Source organism: Stegostoma tigrinum, chromosome 15 (assembly GCF_030684315.1).
Source record: "Stegostoma tigrinum isolate sSteTig4 chromosome 15, sSteTig4.hap1, whole genome shotgun sequence".
NCBI classification, from domain to species: Eukaryota; Metazoa; Chordata; class Chondrichthyes; order Orectolobiformes; family Stegostomatidae; genus Stegostoma; species Stegostoma tigrinum.
Genome location: NC_081368.1, coordinates 35,867,621 through 35,891,998, shown reverse-complemented (window position 1 = coordinate 35,891,998; position 24,378 = coordinate 35,867,621). Strand labels below are relative to the sequence as shown.

Sequence of the window (24,378 nt, the reverse complement as noted above, 5' to 3'; positions counted from 1 at the left end):
TTGAGTTGTGGGAACGTCATATAGTCAAGAAATCAAAAAAACTCACCAGCCCAGGAAATTAATCCATCAAAAGACTCAATGCAACTTACACTGAGCAAAGATATGTAAAATTCAACCAATTAACTGTTTTTCTCCACAAAAGCTACCTTATCTGTTTTATTTCAGGTATTTTAAAAAGAGTTAAATATCTTTTGCTGTACTTCATTTTTAAATTCTTAGGTACAGTATTGTATTGAAATTGCCACTTTTATATTGAAGTATTACAGGCTATACCCCTGTCCCAGCCAATATTTGTCCATCAATCAACATTATGAAAGCCGTTTAACTGGACTGGGGAGCTTGCCACATCCTAATTAGCTTCTGAATTTCTTCAGTTTACAGCAGTGACTATGTTCAAAAAAGAACTTTGTTGACTGTAAGCAGTTTTCATTTGGTGAAAACCACCAACTGACTGCAAGTGAAAACAGAAAATGTTGGAGAATGTCACCAGGCCTGGCAGTGTCTACAATTAATGTTTTGAATCTAATGTGGCTGTTTCTCTCTTTCTCCAAAGATGCTGCCAGACCTGCAGAGTTTCACCTGTACCTTTTTGCCTTTATTTCAGATTTCGAGCATCCAAAGTATTTTGTGTTTATATGACTCCAAGTCTTGTTATTTCTTGTCTCAGTTAAAGATGTGAATAGGTGGCTGTATAAGACATTAGTTAGGCTACTTTTGGAACATTGTATTCAATTTTGGAATACTGTGTCCAGTTTTGATCTTCCTGCTATAGGAAAGATGTTAAAAGGGTTCAGAAAAGATTAACAAGGATGCTGCTGGGGTTGGAGAGTTTGAGCTGTAGGGAAAGGCTGAATAGACTGGGGCTATTTTCCCTGGAGCATGTGAAGCTGAAAGGTGAACTGACTGAGGTTTATAAAATCATGAGAGGCACGGATAGGGTGAATAGCCAAGGTGTTTTCCCCCAGTGGAGGACAAAACTAAGGTGATAGGGGAAATATTTAAAAGAAACCTGAGGAACAACTTTTTCAAGCAGTGTGTGGTGTGTGTGTGCCAGAGGAATTGTTCGAGGCTGATAGAATTACAACATTTAAAAGGCATCCGGATGGTAAATGAATAAGTAGGGTTTAGAAGGATATGGGCCAAATGCTAACAAATGGAATGAGGTTCATTTAGGGTATTTGATTGGCATGGCAGAGCTTTCTAACAAGCACCAAGACATTGCTTGGCTGGTGTTTAGAGGGGCTCTGCCAGTGAGATCATTTATGCACGCCCAGGCTCTGTGCCACTGCACGCTGCCTTCGAAATGGTTGTGGGGGAGGAACGAGACTGTCAATCACCTCCTTCTGGAGAGCGCCTATGCACAGGCAGCCTTTCCCTACAGCTCAGTGGTTTTTGTCAAGATTTGTTTTGTGCTCCTGAGATGCTGCTTGGCCTGCTGTGTTCATCCAGCCTCACATTTTATTATCCGTACTCTATGGGCTGTTTCCTGGGACGCACACCGCGACCAACCTCAACTGCTCCTGGGGGACCATCAATGTTGTGAAAGACACTCTTTGGTCTGCCCGCAACTTGCTGGTCTTCCAGCTGAAAGAACTAACCCCAACCAAGTGTTGCAGATTGGCGCACTCCAAGGTCCAGGACTACGTGCTGAGGGATGCGCTAAAGCTTGGGGCAGCCGCCACCAAGGCGCGGTGGGGAAAAACCAACGTGAAACCCCTCGGCCGGAATGTAATAGGGACCTTATGGTCTTATGGATCCTATTCGGTAACTGGGCCCAGCTGGCGCCTTCCCCAACTGGTCAGGGGGGCCAACTGGGACTGTGCGGGGAGACAACCGCCGGAGTTTTTCTCTTGTTTTTGCTTTTTTCTTTTAGTTGGTGTATGTACCCCCAGGGCAACCCGGAGTAGCTAGCATGACCGGGTAGGTGTGTAAATATGTTTAATTTTTGTATTTTCTACGAATAAAGTATATTTTTTAAATTTAAAAAAATTGGTTGGCATGGACAAGTCGGACCTAAGGGTCTGTTTCCATGCTGTACATCTCTTTGACTTTAAGGACTTGAAAAGTCAATGTGTGCGTCAGTGGGATGGCGATAGCCGTGACGTGCTTTCTTCACTCGGCGGGAGGGTGCTCAGTGTTCACAGAGAGACAGGACAAGGCGGATTCGAGTCTACTCCGGAGATTGTCCCTGGCTACTTCAACCTAGGAAACCCAGTGAGTTACTTACCGGCCGCCGAAATGCGTATTATTCCATGTTAATTTTTGTCTTGACGCTGGAGTCATGTTAACCAAAGCCATAGTTAGTTAGTTATAATACATTGTTATTTTATCAAACTTGATGAGACGTGGTTTACCGGCTACTTGTAAATAGGTAACACACTACTTAAAACCGGACACCGATTAGAGATCGACCCGGGAGCAGAAACGCGCGGTTTGAACTCTTAAAAATCTGAGGATCTTCCCGTTTTCGGGGATCGCCGTGTATTTGGCGCCGAAATGTACTTTTGTTGTTTCGGTAAACGTGTTTCTACATTGTTCCATCGGTTCGAGGATTCCGGTTTACATTTTTTTAAAAAAATTGGATGACCCGGGAGACTTTAAAAAAAGGTTTCAACTTAAGACGCACTTTCAATCAAATTTAAAAGAAAGTAGGTGGCGAGACCGGAGTGGAATTGAAATTCACACTCTGCGCCGGCTGGCCGTGTAGTACTAACATTTTACACGTAACAGACATATAAAAATCTAATTTGGGTCACATTTACCAACACGAAGAACGACAATTCCCCGGTCCGGAGAAGGGATTGTAAACCGTGTGAGAGGTTTGTTGATGGTGTGTGGCAGGAGAAGGGGGGGGGGGAGGGGCAGAGTCGGCCATCGATGTGAGCGTTGCATCAGCCACCAGCTCAAACTTCGGCCGACTTTCCGCGTTGCCAGGAGCAACCAACCGTCAGTCCATGTGGTCTCGCGCAAACCCCACCGCCCGCCTCCACTCCTCATAATCTCCCGGGGGGGCGGGGAACACCTAATTTAATTCTTCTTTTCCTCCGGCTTCAAACTAAAACCCGAACATGCGTGCCGTGTGTGTTTTACAGTATGTGGGGGAGGGGCAGGACGCGACCGTTCTAGGACATGGGCCACTAGAAGGAAACCAAACCCAAAAAAATCCCTTAACAATAAACAACTGTGGTTGCTGAAAATCAGAAATTGTTGGAAAAACTTCACATCTGTGTGGAAAGAGAAAGAGCAGAGTTCGCGTTTCAATGACACTTCACGTTTAGCTTTCCAATGAAATGATTCTTTAAACCAGGCGGATGCCAAAAATATGACTAGAATGGCAAACGTCGCATAGTTCATTCTGTTTCAACTTCTTTAAAACAAAAAGTAGTCCGGAGGAAAACCGTTCAGAAACAACATGCGGATGATGTCGCTTGTGCAAATTTGGTCCGAGTTTCCTGTTCCGAGCGTGCACTTTTTTTTGAAAATGTTCTCTGCAAACCGCAACAGAAACTTACTGGTTTGTGCGACCGGATAACAGCGTTTATGACAAGTTACGCTTTCAGCAAATGTCACCCTATTAGAATTATTTAGTCTTTGTAAAAACTGGCATAAGTCGAGCAGAATTCAGAGTAAGCAACTAGACCGGTTAGTGTGTATACCAGTGTTTCTTATGTATCAAATTTAAAGTTTAAAGTCTTGCACATTAGGCATGACGTCTTCAAGACAAAAAAAGTTGTGGAAACTTTCCGTATTCCAATATAAAGGTACAAGTGAAAATACATTAAAAGTATCTCGAGTCTCAATGACGAGGTTTTATTTTAAAAGCCCATGACGAAATAAAAATGACTTCTATTCTGCTACATTGTTACCGGAGGATGGAAACAATTTAATGTTTTACAGAATCAATTCAAAGGGCTTAAAGAAATCGGAGTGTGAACAGGCATAACGTGCCTGTATCTTCCGAGATAGTGGGAACTGCCGATGCCGTAGAATCTAAGATTACAAGGTGTGGAGCTGGATGAACACAGCAGGCTAAGCAGCATCAGAAGAGCAGGAAAGCTGACGTTTCGGTCCTGGACCCTTCCACACCTGAAACGTCAGTTTTCCTGCTCTTCTGATGCTGCTTGGCCTGATGTGTTCATCCAGCTCTACACCTTGTAATCTCTTTCCCAGCAGGTTTTGACGTATAAATGCTGTTGCTATGTCATAGGTTTTCAGGAATTTCCAGGCCTCTATTCTCCCTATGTTTATAAAGGTAAAGATAGCAAATGGTTTATGGAGAGTTTTCACAGTTCCGTTGATATGAATGTATGGCTTAGAGTCTGGGGTGTAGCAAACCACAGACAGGAGGAGAGTTAAGAATTTGAGCAGTTTGCTCAATGACGTATTTCACTAGGGTAGCGCATTGAAATAAAGATCGCTGTTAAAATAGCATATGCTATTATACCATGCTTATCTAAACTTTGCTTATTGTGTTGCTTCTCCAACTAAGCTAACAATTTTTTAAACATCTTAATGGATTGTTTAAGGATGAATTTTTTTGAAAGCCATTAAATTTAAATCACTGTTCCCATTAAGTTGCACACATTTCAAGCTGCTGATCTTGGTATTCTCGGATACAATTTATCCCATTAATAAAGCAACAATGTAAGAACAATCTGTTCTGAGCCTTCAAGTGAACAAATTTGTCAAAAGAAAAATAGCATGTACCTTGAGATCTTTTAGATATGTACAGCTTGCTATAATCTAAAAACTTTTAAATTCTGCCTGGAGAATAAGTTTGGTATTTAATTTGGCTTGCTTTTGCACAAAACATTTAAATTAAATCCAACACTAATTTGATTTGAGATAGGTGAGATTATGCATCTGTCATTTGATTCGAGTAAATATTTGATCAGTTTATTGCATGAGTACTATGGGTTACTGTTACGTGTCAGATTAGAAACTCCCTAGAAAATTTCTATGCTTATCACCATTGATAACAATGTTGGACAAAAATCCATATTTTTCTGCCCCTGCCTCATAATGCTGTCAAGACCTTAGATCCATAGTGAAGTTCCAGCTCAAAGAGGCCATTTAGACCATGTCTGAACCAGCTGAATAAACTAGCAACCCACTAATCTCACTTTCCAGGACATGTCCATAGTCTTACAAGTTATAGCCCTTCAGGTGCGAATCCAAATCCCAACTAAACAATTGGAGGCTTTCCACCTCAGCCAACAAACTGTGCCACACATTCTAGTCAGCTGCTACCCTCTGGATAAAAAAAATCCCTTAAATTGTTCTACCCATCACCTCAAATCTGCATCCCGTTGTAATTGTCTGCTGTCCACGAGGGGAAACAAGTCTTCCCTGTCCCCTCCATTCAAGCTCCTCATTATTTCGTACATCTTAATTAAATCACCCCTCTGCCTCCTTTGTTTTAAGGAAAATAACCCATGTCTATCCAATCCGTCCTCATAGCTGCAACTTTCAAGCCCTGACAACATTCATGTAACTTTTCTAACTTTTTCTCAAGCTGTTGCTTTCTTCCTGTAGTTTGCTGACCAAATTTGTTTTGTACACACAACTCTTGTTGACTAACCAATATCTTTATACAGTACTGATATTACCTCTCCTGCTTTTGATTACATCACCCAATAAAGGGAGATATTCCATATTCTGCTTTACCACCTTATATACCTGTCCAGCTGTCTTCAGAGACCTGTGAATATTCACTCAAAAAGGTTGCATTTCCTCAGTTCAAACCCATGATAAATTCCCACACTATCTTGAAATCCATAACCATGCACTTCTCCAAATTTTATTTCATTTTGCATTTTAATACTCTCACAACCAAACCATTGATGCCATCCTGCAGCTGACAACTATCCTCATCACCATTAACTACCCAACTGAATTGTGTTTCATCCAGTTTTCTAATCCAGTTTTCCATATTTAATTTAAATTGTTAATGCACACCACAAACAGCAAGAGACTGATAACGAGCCCCTATAGAACACCACTGGAAATTACTGCAACTAGTCAACCATTATCCTACAATATAGTTAGCATAGTAGAAATACTTACCAGTTGTCACCAATCAGCTTTTCTCCCTCTGCCAACTGCAGGAGGCTAAAAGCAGTATGAGAAGGACCACTTCCTCCTGTTCTTTTTTTGAACGCCCTGATACACACAGACCTCCTACATCACAGTCTTGTGCAACCAGAGCAGCAATCAATGCACAGAAGGTAGCCCCGATGGAAGCCTCTTGTATTTCCAGAAAATAATTGATTGACTATCTATAGCTCCTCTCAGAGCTTGTAATCCCCAAATTAAGACTGCAACACACTTTAACTTATAGTGCTTAATTCATTGCAAATTAGCAGAAAAGCTAGACTTCAAATTTAATGAAATCTTTAAACTGTCACACTCACCATCTTCCAATACCAACAAGACACCTTGAAGGGAGACCTCAACTTACACCTGAAAATGATGAACTCCAGCTTCATAAACCAGGCATTAACCAGCTATAGCTCCTCTGACTTTGTATATCCCTGAATTAAGGCTACAATAAAGCTCAACTTCTCTGAACTTAAAAGGCTACTGTTTAATTAATTGCTAAATTAAAGGAAAAACTAGACTTCTTTTTTTTAAACCACCTAAGACACATAATCAGCTTACAGCCTTTATTACCTCTAGACTTGACTATTGCAATTTAGCCCAGTTGCCTCCCACATTCTAGCCTCTGATGTTGAGTTTGTCAGAAACTCTGTTGCATGTGACTCAGCTCATGGTTGGCCCCATTCACTGATCAGCTTTTGCTTGCTAACCTAGGTTGGCTTTCCCAGTTAAGGAATGTCCTCAATGTCCCTTTGACTGGCTTCTTGAGCAACCCTGATTTGAATTCTTTCCCCACCCCCACATGATAATTTAGTCATAAAGGTCCCAAACTCTGAAATTCACTCCTCTCTGCCTCTTCTTAAGGCACAGTTTAAAAAAATACTTTATTGACCAAATGATTGGTTATCTGCCCTGATGTTGCCTTTGTGACATTCAAGAGTCCTGTGAAGCTTCCTGGGACATTTTACTACACAATGTTGTAGCTGCAGATTTTCTTAAGTTTAATCCAGTAAAATACTTATCACAGTTCTTCAATCTATTTAAGGATTTTTTTTTCTATTAATGCAACTGTTGACCTTGGTGCCACTGGGACAGCAAAAGGAAAATATCAGACATGATTTCTGTTGCTGATGGCTATAGAGTGACTTCCAGTGAAAAGCACACAAACGAGTGCTGACTGAGTAGAGACTCGGATTTGGCTATGACACTTTCTAATCGAATAGATGTCTTAACAGGAAGGAATCTTGTACCTTTTCTGTGATGGGTCTTTATTCAGATGGAAGAAAAGCGGATATGTACCCAATGCTTTTTCATCTTCATCTTATTTAACTCTGTGGTAGGAAAGGTGATGGGCAGTTTTCTTACCACCATTGACACCTATAATGCTCATTTAAGGTCGTCATTGCTGACTCCACTAGAATTAACCAAGCAGTAGGTAGAAGCTCACAATGGCATGTTTAATTGTTGGCTCCCAGGGTGTATCATAATAAAAAGCAATAGAAATTCTCTAGTCATCCACACAACGATGTCATATCTCGGTGACCAGCTGATCTGCAATACCACTCTCAGGCTCTGAGCTGGAAATATTTTAAACCTGAAAGAGGAATAATGATGTGTTGAATACACAAAAACAAATGTATTTGGGAATAAGGATATAGAAACATGAAATATTAGGAAATCTGAAAAAAGTGGACCTTTTTTCAGCATCTGAAAGGGAAAAAACAAATTCTCATTATTTTGGGTGTGAGCACTCAAACTGTTGATATTTGGATTAAGCAAGGAAAGTGCTTTGGTCCAACAAAATTCCTTTTTGGGACTAGCTATCAATTCTATTTTTCCATCCATTTTCTCTCCTTTCGAAGCCTTTTGCCCTGGTAGTGCTGATTCATATTAGAGTTCTCTGATACTTCAGCTTTGTAAGCATTTATTGAATTTCAAGTTTTAAACAGGTTACGACAGTAATGTCAGCATGAAGTTTAACCTGGAGATGTTTTGTTTTTTTCTTGTGTGTGTGGGTTATGCGATTGAGTTCAGCACACCCATAAGTATAAGTTTCCAAAATTTCCTGAAGTGTATAACAGCAAAACCTCTAAATGTGGTTCCTGCTGCCAGGGAGCCTAGTTAATATTTTGGTGGGAAGTGTGCTTTTTTGGGCTGGAACCTCCAAGAACACTTGATGGATTCGGGCAGTTGAAGAGACCTTCAGCAGGACACATGGTGGCCTACTGCCCCAATCACGGGGAAAGGATCAGATGGTGTTTGGAGGTTCTGATTGTCTGGGTAATGTTGAATGATGGTCCTGGTTTTGCCAACAGATAAATTGGATGTGTGAGGCCAAAATGTGAGGTTATTGTTTTATGGTTAGTTGTTTGTGTCCGAAGGAAACATTGCTCCTCTTGGCCCCATGCATTATTATAAAGGCAGTTAACTTCATGGATTCCTCTTTAGACCACCGTATTTCCTGAAATCTGGATATGGTTAAAAATATGATTGTTGAACTGAAAGCTCAAAACTTAATTGTAATGTTTAAATTATCTATTCATCTTCTTCTTGTCCTGCCTTTGTTAAAACCAGAATTAGATGGGTTTAGTTCCCATCCCAGAATTGAGCTTATTTACTAAATTGACCCAAGCAAACCATTTTTGAGATTTAAGCCCATTACCTCAGAAGATGATTTTCATTTGCACTGACTGAACCATGACTTTAATATGGTTCATGCTGATATTGCTGTGGTAATCTTTTTAAAACTTGAAATTCAATAAATGCTTACAAAGCTGATAAAACAACTCAGTGAAGTTACCATAGTAAACAGTGTGACTAACATTTCAATCCTACATAAGACACTGCTTGAGTAAATTTACAAGGAATTAGGCAGCATTCTTGTATTAGGTCAGGTCAGATTTAGACTGAGCATCCATTTGATTTACAGTATATTGCATTATGTGAACTTGCAAATTTAAGTACAACAAAATAACTCCTCAGTCAAAATACTACACTGTTGCATAGACTTTTGGAAGTGTGAATGCCTCTATCCTGAAAAGAATAATTGCACAGAATCTGCTTGTTTTAAGTGCATATAAATTTTAATTTTAAAAAAATCTTTTAACTTGCCGCGTGATACATGAACATGAGAATACAGAAAAAAGGGAGCAGGAGTAGAACGTACTGCCCATCTGACCTGTTCTGCTGTTCTACATGATCATGGTCAATCCTCTGCTTCAAACCCACTCTCCATGTCTCTAATTCCCCGAAAGACTAAAAGTCTATCTGTCTTAAATGTATTCACTGGTGCATCCACAACCCTCTGGGGGAGAGGGATTCCAATGATTCACTGTTCTTTCAGTGAAATAATTTCTCCTAACCTTAGTCTTATAGCATCAAGCCCTCTTGAAACTCTGCCCTGATTTGTGGATTCCCCAATCAACTGAAACAATTTTTATTATTTCTCTGTTGAGCTCTTTCATGATTCAATGAGATCAACACTCATTCCATTAGGCTCCAAAGAATATATCCCAAACTAGCTAATATGATACCTAATCAGCCTCTCATCATAGGATAACTTCCATATCCCAGAAACCAATTTAGTGAACCCTTGCTGGACTGCTTTAATCCACATTGTCCTTTCTTACATACGGAATCCAAATTACACACAATATTCCTATTGTGATCTCACCAAACCCTCCTGTAGCAATACTTCTTAACAGGAGTCACACCAGCTGTACTTCCGGAAGTGAACTGTCAAATTAAAGAAATTTTAATCAATAGATTCTTTTCTAAAACATACCTTTTGACCAACTTTTGTTCTGCAGTATGCTCCTTCAGTGAAAGAAGTCAATCACTGATGAAGTATTTGTTGTACAAATGTCAACACTGGCAGCCACTTTTTGCAGATCTTTATTCAAAATGTTAAATTGCTATTGGCATTATGAAGTTTGACAAACTGCGAAACAGTTGGTGTTGCTCAGTAACTTCCTTAAAGGAAATCTTTCTGCCTTTCATAGAATGTGCCTTAAGTTTGTTATTCCATTATTGACAGATAACTTGGGAATAACCCCTCCTATTCTTTATCCAGTAATTTAACATAGACATTTCCAAGATTACACAATTTTTGTAGGACAAAATGTCTTTTTTTGTCTGCTTTTTCCCCGAGGCGAGAAACAGTGTAAAAGGTTAATACCTTAGCTACTGACTTTTAAGTTTAATGCACCACCTAATACATTAATGAACTGTAAAGACTAGAAGGCCCCAGTCAATGTTAGATGATAATGAAATGTGAGGCTGGATGAACACAGCAGGCCCAGCAGCATCTCAGGAGCACAAAAGCTGACGTTTCGGGCCTAGACCCTTCATCAGAGAGGTGGATGGGGTGAGGGTTCTGGTATAAATAGGGAGAGAGGGGGAGGCAGACCGAAGATGGAGAGAAAAGAAGATAGGTGGAGAGGAGAGTATAGGTGGGGAGGTAGGGAGGGGATAGGTCAGTCCAGGGAAGATGGACAGGTCAAGGAGGTGGGATGAGGTTAGTAGGTAGGAAATGGAGGTGTGGCTTGGGTGGCAGGAAGGGATGGGTGAGAGGAAGAACAGGTTAGGGAGGCAGAGACAGGTTGGACTGGTTTTGCGATGCAGTGGGTGGAGGGGAAGAGCTGGGCTGGTTGTGTGGTGCAGTGGGGGGAGGGGACGAACTGGGCTGGTTTTGGGATGTGGTGGGGGAAGGGGAGATTTTGAAGCTGGTGAAGTCCACATTGATACCATTGGGCTGCAGGGTTCCCAAGCGGAATATGAGTTGCTGTTCCTGCAACCTTCGGGTGGCATCATTGTGGCACTGCAGGAGGCCCATGATGGACATGTCATCTAAAGAATGGGAGGGGGAGTTGTTTATTGCGAACCGAGCGGAGGTGTTCTGCAAAGCGGTCCCCAAGCCAGCTTTAGATGACATGTCCATCATGGGCCTCCTGCAGTGCCACAATGATGCCACCCGAAGGTTGCAGGAACAGCAACTCATATTCCGCTTGGGAACCCTGCAGCCCAATGGTATCAATGTGGACTTCACCAGCTTCAAAATCTCCCCTTCCCCCACCGCATCCCAAAACCAGCCCAGTTCGTCCCCTCCCCCCACTGCATCCCAAAACCAGTCCAACCTGTCTCTGCCTCCCTAACCTGTTCTTCCTCTTTTGTGCTCCTGAGATGCTGCTGGGCCTGCTGTGTTCATCCAGCTCACATTTCATTATCTTGGATTCTCCAGCATCTGCAGTTCCCATTATCACTGATACAATGTTAGATGATCTTTGGTTTCAGAATCTAAATGGAGGTGCCAAAAATAGGAGCCAGTGTTTTTATTCCTGATTGGTTCCCAGTACTTTGTAATGATATTGAAAAAGAATAGAATCATGCCAAATGTTACCTATGGACAATTTATCTACCAGTGGACAAATGAAAAGGACCACCAGAGGAAACTTGTGATGAGAGAGAGAATGTTCTTTCTCTCTCTGGGTTAATAAGGCCTTTGGTATGCTAGGCTTCATTAATTGAGGCGTACAGATCAGAAGCAAGGAAGTTGTGAACTATTATAGTGTCAGTTTAGGGATTGAGAGTCTTTGGAACTCTTTGCCACAGAAAACTAAGGGGCAGAGCCCTTACATATATTTAATGCTGAGATAGATCCTTGATCAATAAGGGAAATGGGTTCTGGAGAGAAGGCAGGAAAGTGGACAAGGGGAATGTCAGATCAGCAGTGATCCTATTGTGTGGCAGAGCAGATGTGAGGAATCAAACAGTCTACTCCTTTCCTATTTTTTATGGTTATATTGAAAACAGTGCTTCTGTTTCACTTGGAACATTGTACTCTATTCTGGGTACACGTTTTAGGAAGGAAGTGGTGGCATTGCAGAAAAGAATCGCAAGATGGCTCTATGCCTAAGAGACTTGTAGATTGTAAACTGAGGCTTTTCTCTGGAGAAAAGAAGGATGAGCAGGTAAATGATAGTAATGTTCAAAATCATCAAGAGTCTGGAGATTGCAGATTGAGAGAGACTTCCCATGAGTGAGTGGTTTGAGAACCAGAAGGTATTGGGGATATATGCAGCAAGTAACTGCAACATGGAATGCATTGGCTGCGAGGATGGTGGAGGCAAACTCAATTGACAATCACATAATTATGTAAGAGAAGAGATTTAAAGGGCTATAGGGAGGAAGCAGAGGAGTGGGCCTAACTGAGAGGCTATCAGAGCTGATAAGGAAATGTCAGGCTGGATGACCTTCTTCTCTGTTGTAACCATTGATATGATAGAATTTTTTTGGCTTTTTTTATACAAAATATTATGGTTCAAGATTGTATTAGCATGACAACAACAACTTATATGATCATATGGATCAGGAGCAGGAATGACCATTCTGCCTCTTGAGCCCACTTTGCCATTTAAGAAGTTCATACCTAATATGATAACATGCTCAATCCACATAACCACCTAGCCCAATAATCTTTCACCCCCTTGCTTAAACCTATCTACATTAAAACGGAAAGAACTGCGGATGCTGTAAAGAAATCTACCTCCGCTTTAAAATTATTCAAGGACTCTGTTTCCTCCACCTTTTTCAAATTGAGAGGTTGAAAGACGCATAACCTGTGAAAGAGTGCCATCACTTCCTTCCTAATCTCTGTTTTAAATGGGCGACCCCTGATTTTTTTTTGTGACCCCTAGTTCTAGGCACTCACACAAGAGAAAACTGTTGTCTCCATGCCTACCCTGCCAAGACCCCTTGGGATCTTGAATGTTCCAATCAAGTTGCTTTCCACTGTTCTAAACACCAGTGGAAGCAAGCCTAGCCTGTCCAATCTTCCATCTTAAAGACAACCCTCTCATTCCATGAATTAGATTAGTAATCCTCTCTGAGCTTATATTTATACAGCACTTTATAAAATGTTAAAACATTCCAGGCATTTCAGAGAAGCATAACACGGATAAAATAACACCAAGCTAAAGGAAGAGACATTAGGGCAAGTAACCAATAGCTGTGTATCCTAGTGACTGTTTGAGTTTTTATTTACAGAACAGCAAATTAGTGTTTGCAGCTAGCAAATTGTTTATTTTCAGTCCCCACTAGGGCGGCCTGGCTTGGAGGTGGCCAGCTGCTGTCACTAGAGCTACTGGCTGGTGCACTGGTTCCCCAGTTCCAGATTGTGCCCTAGCCATTTTTTGCAGAGGGGGAGTAGGTGTGGTGGTGGTGGTGGGGTGTGGAGGTGGTAGTAGGCTACAGACAAAACTACACAGATATACTAGCTGACATGTTTATTAAGAACCAACTGAGGCCAGTCAAAGAAGGCTCATTGAGGTTGCCAAGTCCATCTCCAAGTTCCTGCCAGTCACTGGGACCTGTTTAGGTGCCTGAAAATGGCAAACCAGATTGGCAGGATACGGCACATGAATTATGTTTTGAGGCCCTCCTACCTGGATGTTCTCGCAATTGTGGGCCACTTTGCCAAAGGGTTACCTATCCATCCCACAAGCGTTCTGAGGAAGGGTCACCGGACTCAAACCGTTAACTGATGTTTCCTCCACAGATGCTGCCAGACCTGCTGAGCTTTTCCAGCAACTTTGTTTTTGCATCCCACAACAGTGATGGCCATGCTGCAATTTTTTTTTGGTTTAAGTTGAAAAAGTTTTTTGGAAATAGTCTGGTCATTTAAAGCTGGAAGCCTCTGATCCTCTAGCTTTTGAAAGACTGTCTTGGTATCCTAAACTGAATAGTAAACCTGCCCTCCAGCCATTTGTTGGCTGTCCAGGAAATATCAGAATGTGTGACTGTCATGCACAGTGTGGGTTTTGACCCAGATTTTAACTTGGTTTTTCTTTTTTAATCTTTATTTCCAGTTTTTCTTGGTTCCTTTTTAAGCAATTGTACAATCACAGCCTCCGATATTTCCATGATTTCTTAACCATGTTGCGTATGTCTAAGTAATGTGAAAATCTGGACACCAGCTTTTCCAGTTTTTCCTTTGACGAGATATTTCATTGCAATTTTTTATTATTAATTCTAATAACTGATTAACGTTAACAAAGTTTGAAGTGCCATCTTTATTTTAGTGGTTGCTTTTCAATCTTAAACTTTTGAGAATGGTTACTTGGGCCAAGTAAATTAGTATGTCAGCATGATTCAACATCTCTGGGTGAGAAAAAAAGAAGAAAAGATTAGATGACTAATCTTTCCTGGAATTGAATGAGTTTGTTGTTCAAGTGCAATTCTAATTGAACTCCTCATGACTAAATAACAAAAGTGCTTCCTGTGCTGGAAATCTTTCAGCATCAGTAAATTAGTTCTGCAAATGTAGGAAGGGAACTGATTTCATTCACTGACAAACTTCAAAATATGTCCTTAAGCTGTGCATTGTCCAGGAAATGAATGGCATGCAGACAGAGAGGATGTATGGGAAGTACACCATTTGAAATTGATACTTATAATTCTCTGAGTGTGTTTAGTACCACATTAGTGTTGCATGTAAAAAAGCCTCTGTATTTGTGTTTCAGATTTGGAATTAATCAGTTTTCTTTCCACTTCTTTCCAATTGTAGAATTACTGTATTTGTATTGCAGTCAAATTACTTTATTTGCTTACAAATTACTTATTAAATGACATTCTACAGACTTGTCATGGAATCATAGTAATACAGCATGGAAACAGACCCTGCGTTCCAGCTTGACCATGCCAACCAAATATCCTAAATTCACGTAGTCCCATTTGCCAGCATTTAGCCAGTATCCTTCTTATTCATGTGCCCGTCCAAGTGCCTTTTAAATGTTGTAATTATACCAGCCTCCATCACTTCCTCTGTTCTCTAGTTTTGGACTCACCCACCCCAGGGAACAGACCTTGACTGTTCACCCTATCCATGCTCCTTATGATTTTATAAACTTACAAAAGGACACCCTTCAGCCTCCGATGCTCCAGAGAAAATAGCCCCAGCTTATTCAGCCTCTCCATATAGCTGAAATCCTCCAACCATGGCAACATCCTTGTAAATCTTTTCTGAACCCTTTCAAGTATCACAACATCCTTCCTATAGCATGGAGACAAGAATTGAATGCGGCATTCCAAAGTAGCCTGATCAATGTCCTGTATGCCCTCAACATGACCTCCCGACTCTTGTACTCACTCTACTGACCAATAAAGGCAAGCAGACCAAACACCACCTTCACTATCCAGTCTACCTGCGACTCCACTTTCAAGGAACTATGAACCTGCACTCCAAGGTCTCTGTTCAGCAACACTGTCCAGGACCTTACCATCAAGTGTATAAGTCCTGCCCTGATTTGCCTTACCAAAATGCAGCACTTCATGTTTATCTATATTAAATGTCTTCTGCCACTTGTTGACCCATCTGATCAAGGTCCTGTGTAACTCCCAATGTACTACGCTTTCTTTGCTGTCCACTACACCTTCAATTTCAGTGTCATCTGCAATCCTACTAACGATGAACTGTGTTCATGTCCATATCACTCTATATAAATGACAAAAAGCAGTGGATCCAGCACCGATCCTTGTGCACACTGCTGGTCACAGGCCTTCAAATCTGAGAAGCAACCCTCTACCACCACGGTCTGTCTTCTAGTGTCGAGCCAGGTCTGTTTCCAAATGGCTAGTTCTCCCTATATTGTGATCTAACCTTGTTAACCAGTCTATCATGAGGAATGAATATAAAAACGAAAGCTAATTTTAAGATGGGTCAGAAAATGGGACACACAGTTTTAGATTCATAGGTCAGAATCTTCCAGGCCCATTCAGACCTCCTAGAAGGGTAGCGTAGGAACTTGACTGGATGGGAGACAAAAATTCAATTTCCCATTGTCTGGTTTAGGGTTTATTTTTGAATGCTCAAACTTTTTGGTGAGTGGGTGGGTCAAGGTTCAGGAATACGTTTCGCACTCATTCGCATTCTGACTGCAATCTTGTTAGTCAGTATGAAACATGTGTTCACAAATCAGACTCCATAAATAAAGTGCATACCTACCTGGATACGTATATTTTTCCTTTAAGCTTCAGTGACTATAAACTTCTTCAACTTGTCTCCTTCATAACAAAGCTGTTTCTTTATGCAAATACTCAGAAGTATTATGAGTTAAGCCTCAATGGATCATTCAGCTCATGACAATGTCCTGTCTTGCTTGTGGTTCTTAAATGCTCACAGTGTAAAAGGTAAAGCCTGGCAAAGCGAGGCACCCACCCTATCTGATTCAAGCAAATGTGTCTAAGGCGGACAAAGGAGTACTGAACTGGAAAGGAGGTTTTACTTAGGAGGATCAACAGTAAATATACACAGGAAACGTGGACCGCAATTATAGTGAATACATTTAAAAGATATTGTTATTGGGGACACAGAAGTATTCAAGGGAATGAAATGAGCAAAGCAGGTTATCAATGAACAGGTTCATTAAAAATATTTATCAATGACATGTAGATAGGTGATGGACATTGACTCCAGAAGAATAAACAATTAGCTTAGCTTTCCACTTTCTCGAGGTAAGGATAGCAGTGAATGAGAGACTCCATACTGTTTACATTACTACATATGATCACAAATTGTCTGCATTGATCATCCTCACCTCAAGCTAATCCAGAAGGAAAATTTTCATAGTCAGAAGTCTTAACGGGTTGTACTGTTGTATGAAGTGCTGTATTTGTTTCAGGCCTACTGCTGTACAAAAGTTTAACACCAGTGTGCTGAAAGTGACTTCCGTGCTCTTTAGTCTCAACTTTCCCAGTGCTAATCTCCAGTTATCTCCAATTTTCCAGGAATCCTGCACATTGTTTCTATTTAAATAATGATTATCCTGATAAGGTAATTTCTTTTTCCTGTATTTTTTTTTGTTTGGCACCATAGAAGCTCTGCACCATCAAAGGAGTAACTGTTTTAAGGATTGATTTGATAACCAACAGATCCATAACCTATTTACTGTGGTTGTAATATGCACAGTCTGTAGTAGAGGTTCAATGTTCCCTCTCAGCTATATGAGCATGTAGCAGCTCTGATGTTTCTCGCGTGGCGATCAATGTCAGCACCTCAACTGTGGGTTTGACTTCTGGTTCTAGAAGTCGCAGCCATGCATAGATCCCAGAGGCTGCGCAGCCAGTAAGAAAATTAGAGGGAACACTACGTTACTTCCCAACCTTTTCAGTATCATGACATACTTCAATTAGACACAGTTCTACAGCACGTCCACTCTTTTTAGCCAAATTCATTGCTTATAAATGTTGCATTTTATTTGCATTTACTGTGATTTAGAGAAGTTTGTGACTTTGTGCATACGATAGGCTAAAGATGGATCAAAAGCCTTAAAGCTTCCAATCCACCGACAAAAGTACCATGCTGTTTGTGCCCTTTTCTTGAAAGTCAATCTCATGGAACTCCCATTGCCTTCATCAGGAGAGTAGCATGAAGAAACATTAACGACAGGAACAAAAACAAAGTTTGCTGGGAAAGCTCAGCAGGTTTGGCAGCATCTGTGAAGAAAAAATCAGATTTAACGTTTTGGGTCTGGTGACCCTTCCTTTCAGTTAAGAAACATTTAACATGGCTACATGTGTACTTTTGATGGACACAAATAGAGATGTTAATCCCCAGAACCATGATTAAGATGAATGAGGTACAAGGAATTTAGCAGCTAAAATGGTGGTTGAAAGGTGGCTCTGTTTTGATAAAGAGATTGAGTTGATGCAACAATAAAGCATTATGTAATTTGTGTGCCTGAGATGTTCATCCTAAAAACAGTCTTTTGTGATGTTGTCCTTCGCCCAAACAAGCCTTTGAAGAGCTATCAGGCATGCATGCTCTTCTAGTTGTGAGGAAAGCTACTGCTGCATGAGCTTCTGGGTGTTGTAGCTCCTTTTTATTGATTGCTGCAATGAAGTGACACACGTTTGATTGTATCTGAAAATATTTTTAAAAGCAAATCTGTATAACGTGGATGATTGTAAGTTAAAAGTTCTGAGTATATTGCCGCTTGGATTTCTGTTCTTAACATTATCTATTTGTTAATTTCCCCGAAATCAGCTGTACTGTTCTATGTTCCGTGTTCCATGTTCCACGTTCTAAGGCAGGTACAACAGCAACATTTAAAAAAACACATTTGGATAGGCACATGGATAAAAAGGGTTGAGGGGGATACAGACCAAAAGCAGGTAATTGGAACTAGCTCAGTGAGCACCACGGGCAGCATGGACTAGTTTGGGCCGAAGGGCCTGTTTCTATGCTGTATTACTGTATGAATCTATGAATCATTTGCCAAAGAAATGACCATTGCACAGTTGATGGGGCAGGTGATTATCTCAAGTTAGTTTTCTTCCAGAGTTGCAAAACAGTTGTGTAAACCTCTGATGACTTTTATGACTCATGGATGAATTTTGCTGCAGAAAACCAGAGGAAATCACAGCTTGTTGCAGACACTGTTTTTGATTTGAAACTAATGATCGTGCTCGTAAATCTTGAGGCATTATTTTCCTGTCGGTGATGTTGCATGCTGGAGAGATATTCTATCATACATAGACTGCCATTAGCACAAACAAACCAAACCTTTGTTTTTAAAGCAACGATGCACCCCTAATCCTATTTCAGTGATCCAAAATGATGAACATTTGATGTGACTTAGAAGTTTTCACTTCCACCTCATCGTGCTTTTGCTACCCGGTCTATGTATCTGAATCCATGTTGCAATGAGCTAATTTGAGACAGCTCTCTAGTAGCTTTAGCAATGTACAGTTGTCCAATCAGAAGAGCACCTGCAGTCACTTTGAATCTGTTTCACAAACCATCTCGCTTTCTCACTCAGAACAATTTAGATTTTTACCACTTGCACTCGGTTTTTCATCCTCTACTTCCTCGCACTTCATTCTCTATTTTAAAGCTCTTTCGTTTTTATGTTTTATTTTGCCTCATTTGAACTTTAAATGTTATTTCAGATTTATAATTTTGATTTAACTTTGTACAATGCAGCTATATAACACAGCAAGGCACGCAGTGAATATTAATTATATGAGGAAGATACAGTAGCACTGAGTGACCCCACATTTCTGCAGTTTAAGAAGGCAGCTCACCACCCTCTCTGGGACAATTAATAGGCAATAAGTGCTGACCTAGCCTGTGATTTCGATATCTCATCAACAAATAAAATAAATGGTGCAATAACTCCTTTAATTTCAGGATGTGATGCATCAGAAGTTGGTTGTAGTTCTTATTCTTCCATTCAAAATAGTTAAATAATTTGTATAATAAATAACTGGAAGGTTCGCATACACAAGTTACCCACCAGTTATATACTGATATTTAAAGTCTACAGCTTCCAGTTTTTCTAACTCTTCTTCATATAACTTGCAGTGATCTGATTCTTGACTGTTCAGATGAGCTTTTGCTGGCAAATAAAAACCTGCTTCTGCAGCACAAACTTTCACACTGCATTTTTGTTTGGTTGGAGTTCTTGAATACATTCTCTGGTTGCCATCACAACATTATGATAACTGTCTTTCGCAAAGCCGTAAATACATTCATTTAGAATAACTTATGATTTCAGTAAAAATAATCGATTTTAAGAAGCCTTGCAATTATATTTGACATCTAACCAACACACAGTAACCAGATTATCTTTTCCTTCCAATCCCATTGAGACAAATTTGTCACTGACAGACAACATCCCTGACTTCCGAGCCTCTGCAACCCAGTCTCACCAAAGGAGCAGTCATTTACTATTTGTTGAAGACTGTTCAGTCACAGGGCAAAAACACTTTACCAGCAAGATCTCTGTGGAGATTTATGAATTGTATTTGTTTACTAATGTGTTGCCTGACCATGGCAGATGTCAAGAAATCACACTGCCCATGCTATACTATTGTTGATTTTTCTAATGTGTGTTGTAAGCTGGCAATCAAGGAAGGCATCCTGTGCTATGGAAAGCATTAGTTAGTATTGTTGTTGATGGAAAAAAAATTAATAATTTGGCTGATTCCTGTTGGGATAAAGATAGAAACAATAGCCTCGTTCCTTCCCAAAATAAATCCTTCCAGTATTAATGGCATGCTGGTTCAGGTCAGTTTTAATAAGTGAATAAATCTTGTCTAGCATAGCAGGTTTCGTTACAGTGATGAGTTTAACTCAAAATGGAACTGTTTCTCTTTCTGTCTTGTCATGTGTTTACAATATTTTTTTAAAGTGAAAGTGTCAACCTTGTAGAAAAGACCAATAGCCGAAGCAGTTTCTGTGTAATTGGATCTAACCAATTATTAGTACGCTGTTAGAGGATTATGAAATCTGTGGAAGATTTTTGAATGAATTCATTGTTCTTTTGCATATTTAGGCCAGTATTGTAGAAGGATTTGAATGAGTCAGTACTTCCTTCTCTGTGTAAGTATAAACGGATGGCTGGTGTTACACATTACAGTTAATTTGGAATGTGAAGGTAAGAACAAGGACAGCAGTACTTAGCCCGTATTTCATATTGCTTTCTGTGAGATGATAGAGAAGTAAATGTAATAATTATTTGAATACTAAAGTGATGGTCTTATTTGTATAGGGAAACAGCAACTGGTCTGTACAGGGCTATAGTAATAGGCTCCTCATTTTGAATTTAAACTTGATGGGGAGGTACTGCACATTTCCTGTGGATCAAATTGACAGTTGAAGATTTTTGTTCAAATTGTGAACAGAATTAAGAGACTGAGAATGTCAGCAGTCAAGATCATATTTTTAAATGCATGAGAGACAACTTAAAACTAGCAAAGACCAGCGGAAGGTGTTGTCAGTGGCAGCTTTTCACCTAGTGAAAGATCATTGGTGGACTGAAAGAAGTGGTATGAAAAAGCTGAAAATTCTTAGAGAAATACATCTGAAATAGCTAACTGTCAGTTTCATGTGCTACAATGTAATTTTCCTCACAGGAACTACTGGACTACTGTTTACAGTGCATATGGGGGTTGTTTTTATCGAATGGATTTCCGCCTCCACCCCACCCCCCCCCCCCCTCCCCCTAGTCAAGTAGTGAGAGCTGAGTTGTGCAAAATTATTATTGGTATGATTGCAAACTGATTTTCTTTTTTGCTTCTTAAAAGATGTTTGGAGTTAGGCAGGATTCAAAAAGCTGTGATCAAAAAGTTTTGAATGGCAGAAGATTTGTTATTATAGTACCTTTGGCTTTATCAATTCTAATAAAGAAACCACAAGGTTACTATTTCTCTGCTTTTCACTGTCTTGTTATGGTATCCTCCTTCTGCCCTTTTATTAATGATTAATCAGAAGTTCTGCAGTCTGTCAATTGTTCTGTAATTTGAGGATTTTTAATTTTGCTGTTTGTAGTTAAACACTTGCTTTGCTTTTGTGTGCTAAAATAAACAGATTGACCGTAGCGTTAAAAGTACAGACTAGAAAATCATTGAATGTTAATTAAAGTGGTGAAGAATGTCATGTAGGCAGGCTGTCTCATTGCTGAAACTATATACCATACTGTATTGCTCATCTTTCACCTCTTCGCAATGAGACCTTTTAGAAACCAACATTGGTGACGAGTGCTGTGAACTTCGATTGCTGTGAACTCTCAATTTTAAACAAATGACTTTTTATTCAATGTGATTTAACCACTACCCATGTCTTGACATCACAAGTAGCATTACCAGACCCTTCCCATGCAAGTTTTCCTGTAAATGATGATTAGCTAATTCCAGCCCTGCCTTTCTGCTAAGCAATTGGTTTGAGTTTCGCTTTTTGCTTTTCTGAGTGTAATAGATACCTTCTCATTCATGTCTTTGCTCTAAAATCACTTTAGTTTAACTTCATTTTCTTTGCAGTTTCCTCATAGCCAGGCTTACACACAAATATAACCTGCCTCCAGCTTTCCAAAGCACAGACTGCCCTATTTTATGACTAATTTCCTTTTTCCTTAAAACTTGAAATGCCTGCCTGTCCCTTTTTCACATCCCGTAAAAAGAGTCCTTCATTTAGAAATATGCCCATGATGTCATAGTAACATTATTGCTACAAATTTCTTCAACACTTCCTTCTCAGCTCTTGCCCTCTATTGCTCTGAGTAAGAACTACTGTGCTTCTTTGAATTTGTCACTAATCATCATGACTAACATGTTTTCGAATTTTCTTTACCTGGTTTTTTTGCTTTTTTGATTATTTTCATCTACCTCTGAAGGTTTACTTTCAGAAACTTCTGAAAACAACCTTAATGACCATTCTCCAGTAACATCACCTGACATCTCTCTAATCCTGCTTGCTGTTCAACTAGTTCCATTATTCTTTATTCATTCACGGGATGAGGGCATCACTGGGTGAGGCAGCACATATTGCCCATCCCCAATTGCCCAGAGGGCAGTCAAGAGTCAACCACATTGCTGTGGGTTCAGGAGTCACATGTAGGTCAGACCAGGTAAAGATGGCAGTTTTCTTCCTGTAAGGGCATTCATGAACCAGATGGGGTTTTCCTGACAATCAATAATGGATTTGTCTTCATCATTAGATTCTTAATTCCAGATATTGATTGAATTCAAATTCCACCATCTGCAGTGGCAGGATTCGAACCTGGGTCCCCAGAACATTATCTGGGTCTCTGGACTAACAGTCCAGCAATAATACCACTAGGCCATTGCCTCTCTATGATGCACTTTGAAAATGTTACAATGTGTTCTGGATGCAGCGTAAGTTTTAAACATTTTACAATGATTTTATTTTTCTTTTAAAATACAGCACTTCCATCAAATGCCAAGTAAGATAATGGAAAGCTTTGGAAAGAAGTTGATTCGTAGACGAAATGTTGACTGCAATACAGATGAAACCCGGTTTGTCAGATGCCTGACAACAATAGATCTAATTGCACTGGGGGTCGGCAGTACTCTTGGGGCAGGTGTGTACGTTTTAGCAGGTGAAGTAGCCAGGGACAAGGCAGGTCCTGCTATTGTCCTTTGTTTCTTGATCTCTGCTCTTGCCTCAGTACTTGCTGGCCTGTGCTATGCTGAGTTTGGTGCCAGAGTTCCCAAGACTGGATCTGCTTACCTCTACAGCTACGTGACTGTGGGTGAAATATGGGCTTTTATAACTGGCTGGAATTTAATCTTATCGTATGTGTTGGGTAAGTTTGAGTTTAAATTTATCTTGCTTTTCAAGTTTGTGAAAGGGTTAAAAAGTAGTTTTTGTGTTTCTTTTTGATTAAATTTCACTGCGCTTTTGTTATTTGCTACTAGAAATAGTTTGAAGAAGTAACACTAAACTACACAGAGCTTTTTTCCCCAGTCTACTGTATCTTCAGGAACTACGTAAATAGTAGGTTATGCTAGTTAGTCAGAGGTCCTGCCACAAATACAATTTAATGATCAGGAGAATCCCTGGAAAATTCTGCAGAGGTACTCATATTGGACACGTCATGTTTGATTTATTAAAATTCTAGAGTACAAATGAAAGAAGAGCAGCAAGCTGTCCCAATATCCTCATCAATATTTATCATTTAATGAACACCACTAAAATGAAATAAACTAATCATGTTGGATTTGTTGCACAGAAATTAGCAGCTTCTTAAAAAAAATTAATGAAGTATTGTACTTAATTGATAATGAGACATATTGGACATCTTCATGATTTGAAGTGCATTTTAGAGAAAACAAGCATTTATAATCAAATGAGTGGAAATGTATAGCTGGGGAAGTTGACCATTAAGACTCCAGGTGTATGATCAATTTGTACTTACATTTGGAGTACTGTCTATAATTTGGATCACTCCTGCAGTGGAGATATCCTTGCTGTGTAGAAGAAAGCAACTATCCTAATGTCAATATTTGAACTACAGCGAAACTGTAGAAAATGGCAATATTCATACTGTAGAAGTACTGCATTTTTGGAGAATGGAGTACATTTTTTGTAGTTCTGAGGGTTTATGATAAATTGTTTGACATTACACGCACTTTGTAACTGAGGGTTATATTATACCCTCCTGCATTGACAGGTTAAAAGATGGGAAAGACTTGTAAAATTCAACAGGTGGCCTATTCACCATCCAAAACACTTGCCCTTGCCTCCATCCTAATCTTATAAGTGGTAGAGTTATCATTAGGCAGTGAGATGCTTAAGGTGTTAATTGATATTAAATTAGGAGATCCTTCTGTTGACGGACTTAATGAGCAGAAGAATAGGCTTATGGCAAGCAAGCAGAAAATTGTAGAGAAACATGTAGGGAAACTAGCCCTAAATACTTACTAAGTTCTGATCCAGTGCTGAATGGCTGTGTACAATAACGGCGGTGATCATGACTACCG

The 24,378-nt window shown here is 40.0% G+C and overlaps 1 protein-coding gene across 1 annotated transcript in view; it reads left to right on the top strand.

Moving 5' to 3' along the window:
* Positions 1-1,983: 1,983 nt before the first annotated feature.
* The window catches only part of LOC125458735 (high affinity cationic amino acid transporter 1-like), a 38,094-nt gene continuing 15,699 nt past the window's right edge, over positions 1,984-24,378 (top strand). Inside the window, exons 1-2 of the mRNA XM_048544274.2 lie at positions 1,984-2,214; positions 22,820-23,201. Coding sequence (XP_048400231.2) covers positions 1,999-2,214; positions 22,820-23,201 — 598 coding nt within the window. The 5' untranslated portion in view covers positions 1,984-1,998. The remainder of the gene's footprint in view (positions 2,215-22,819; positions 23,202-24,378) is intronic.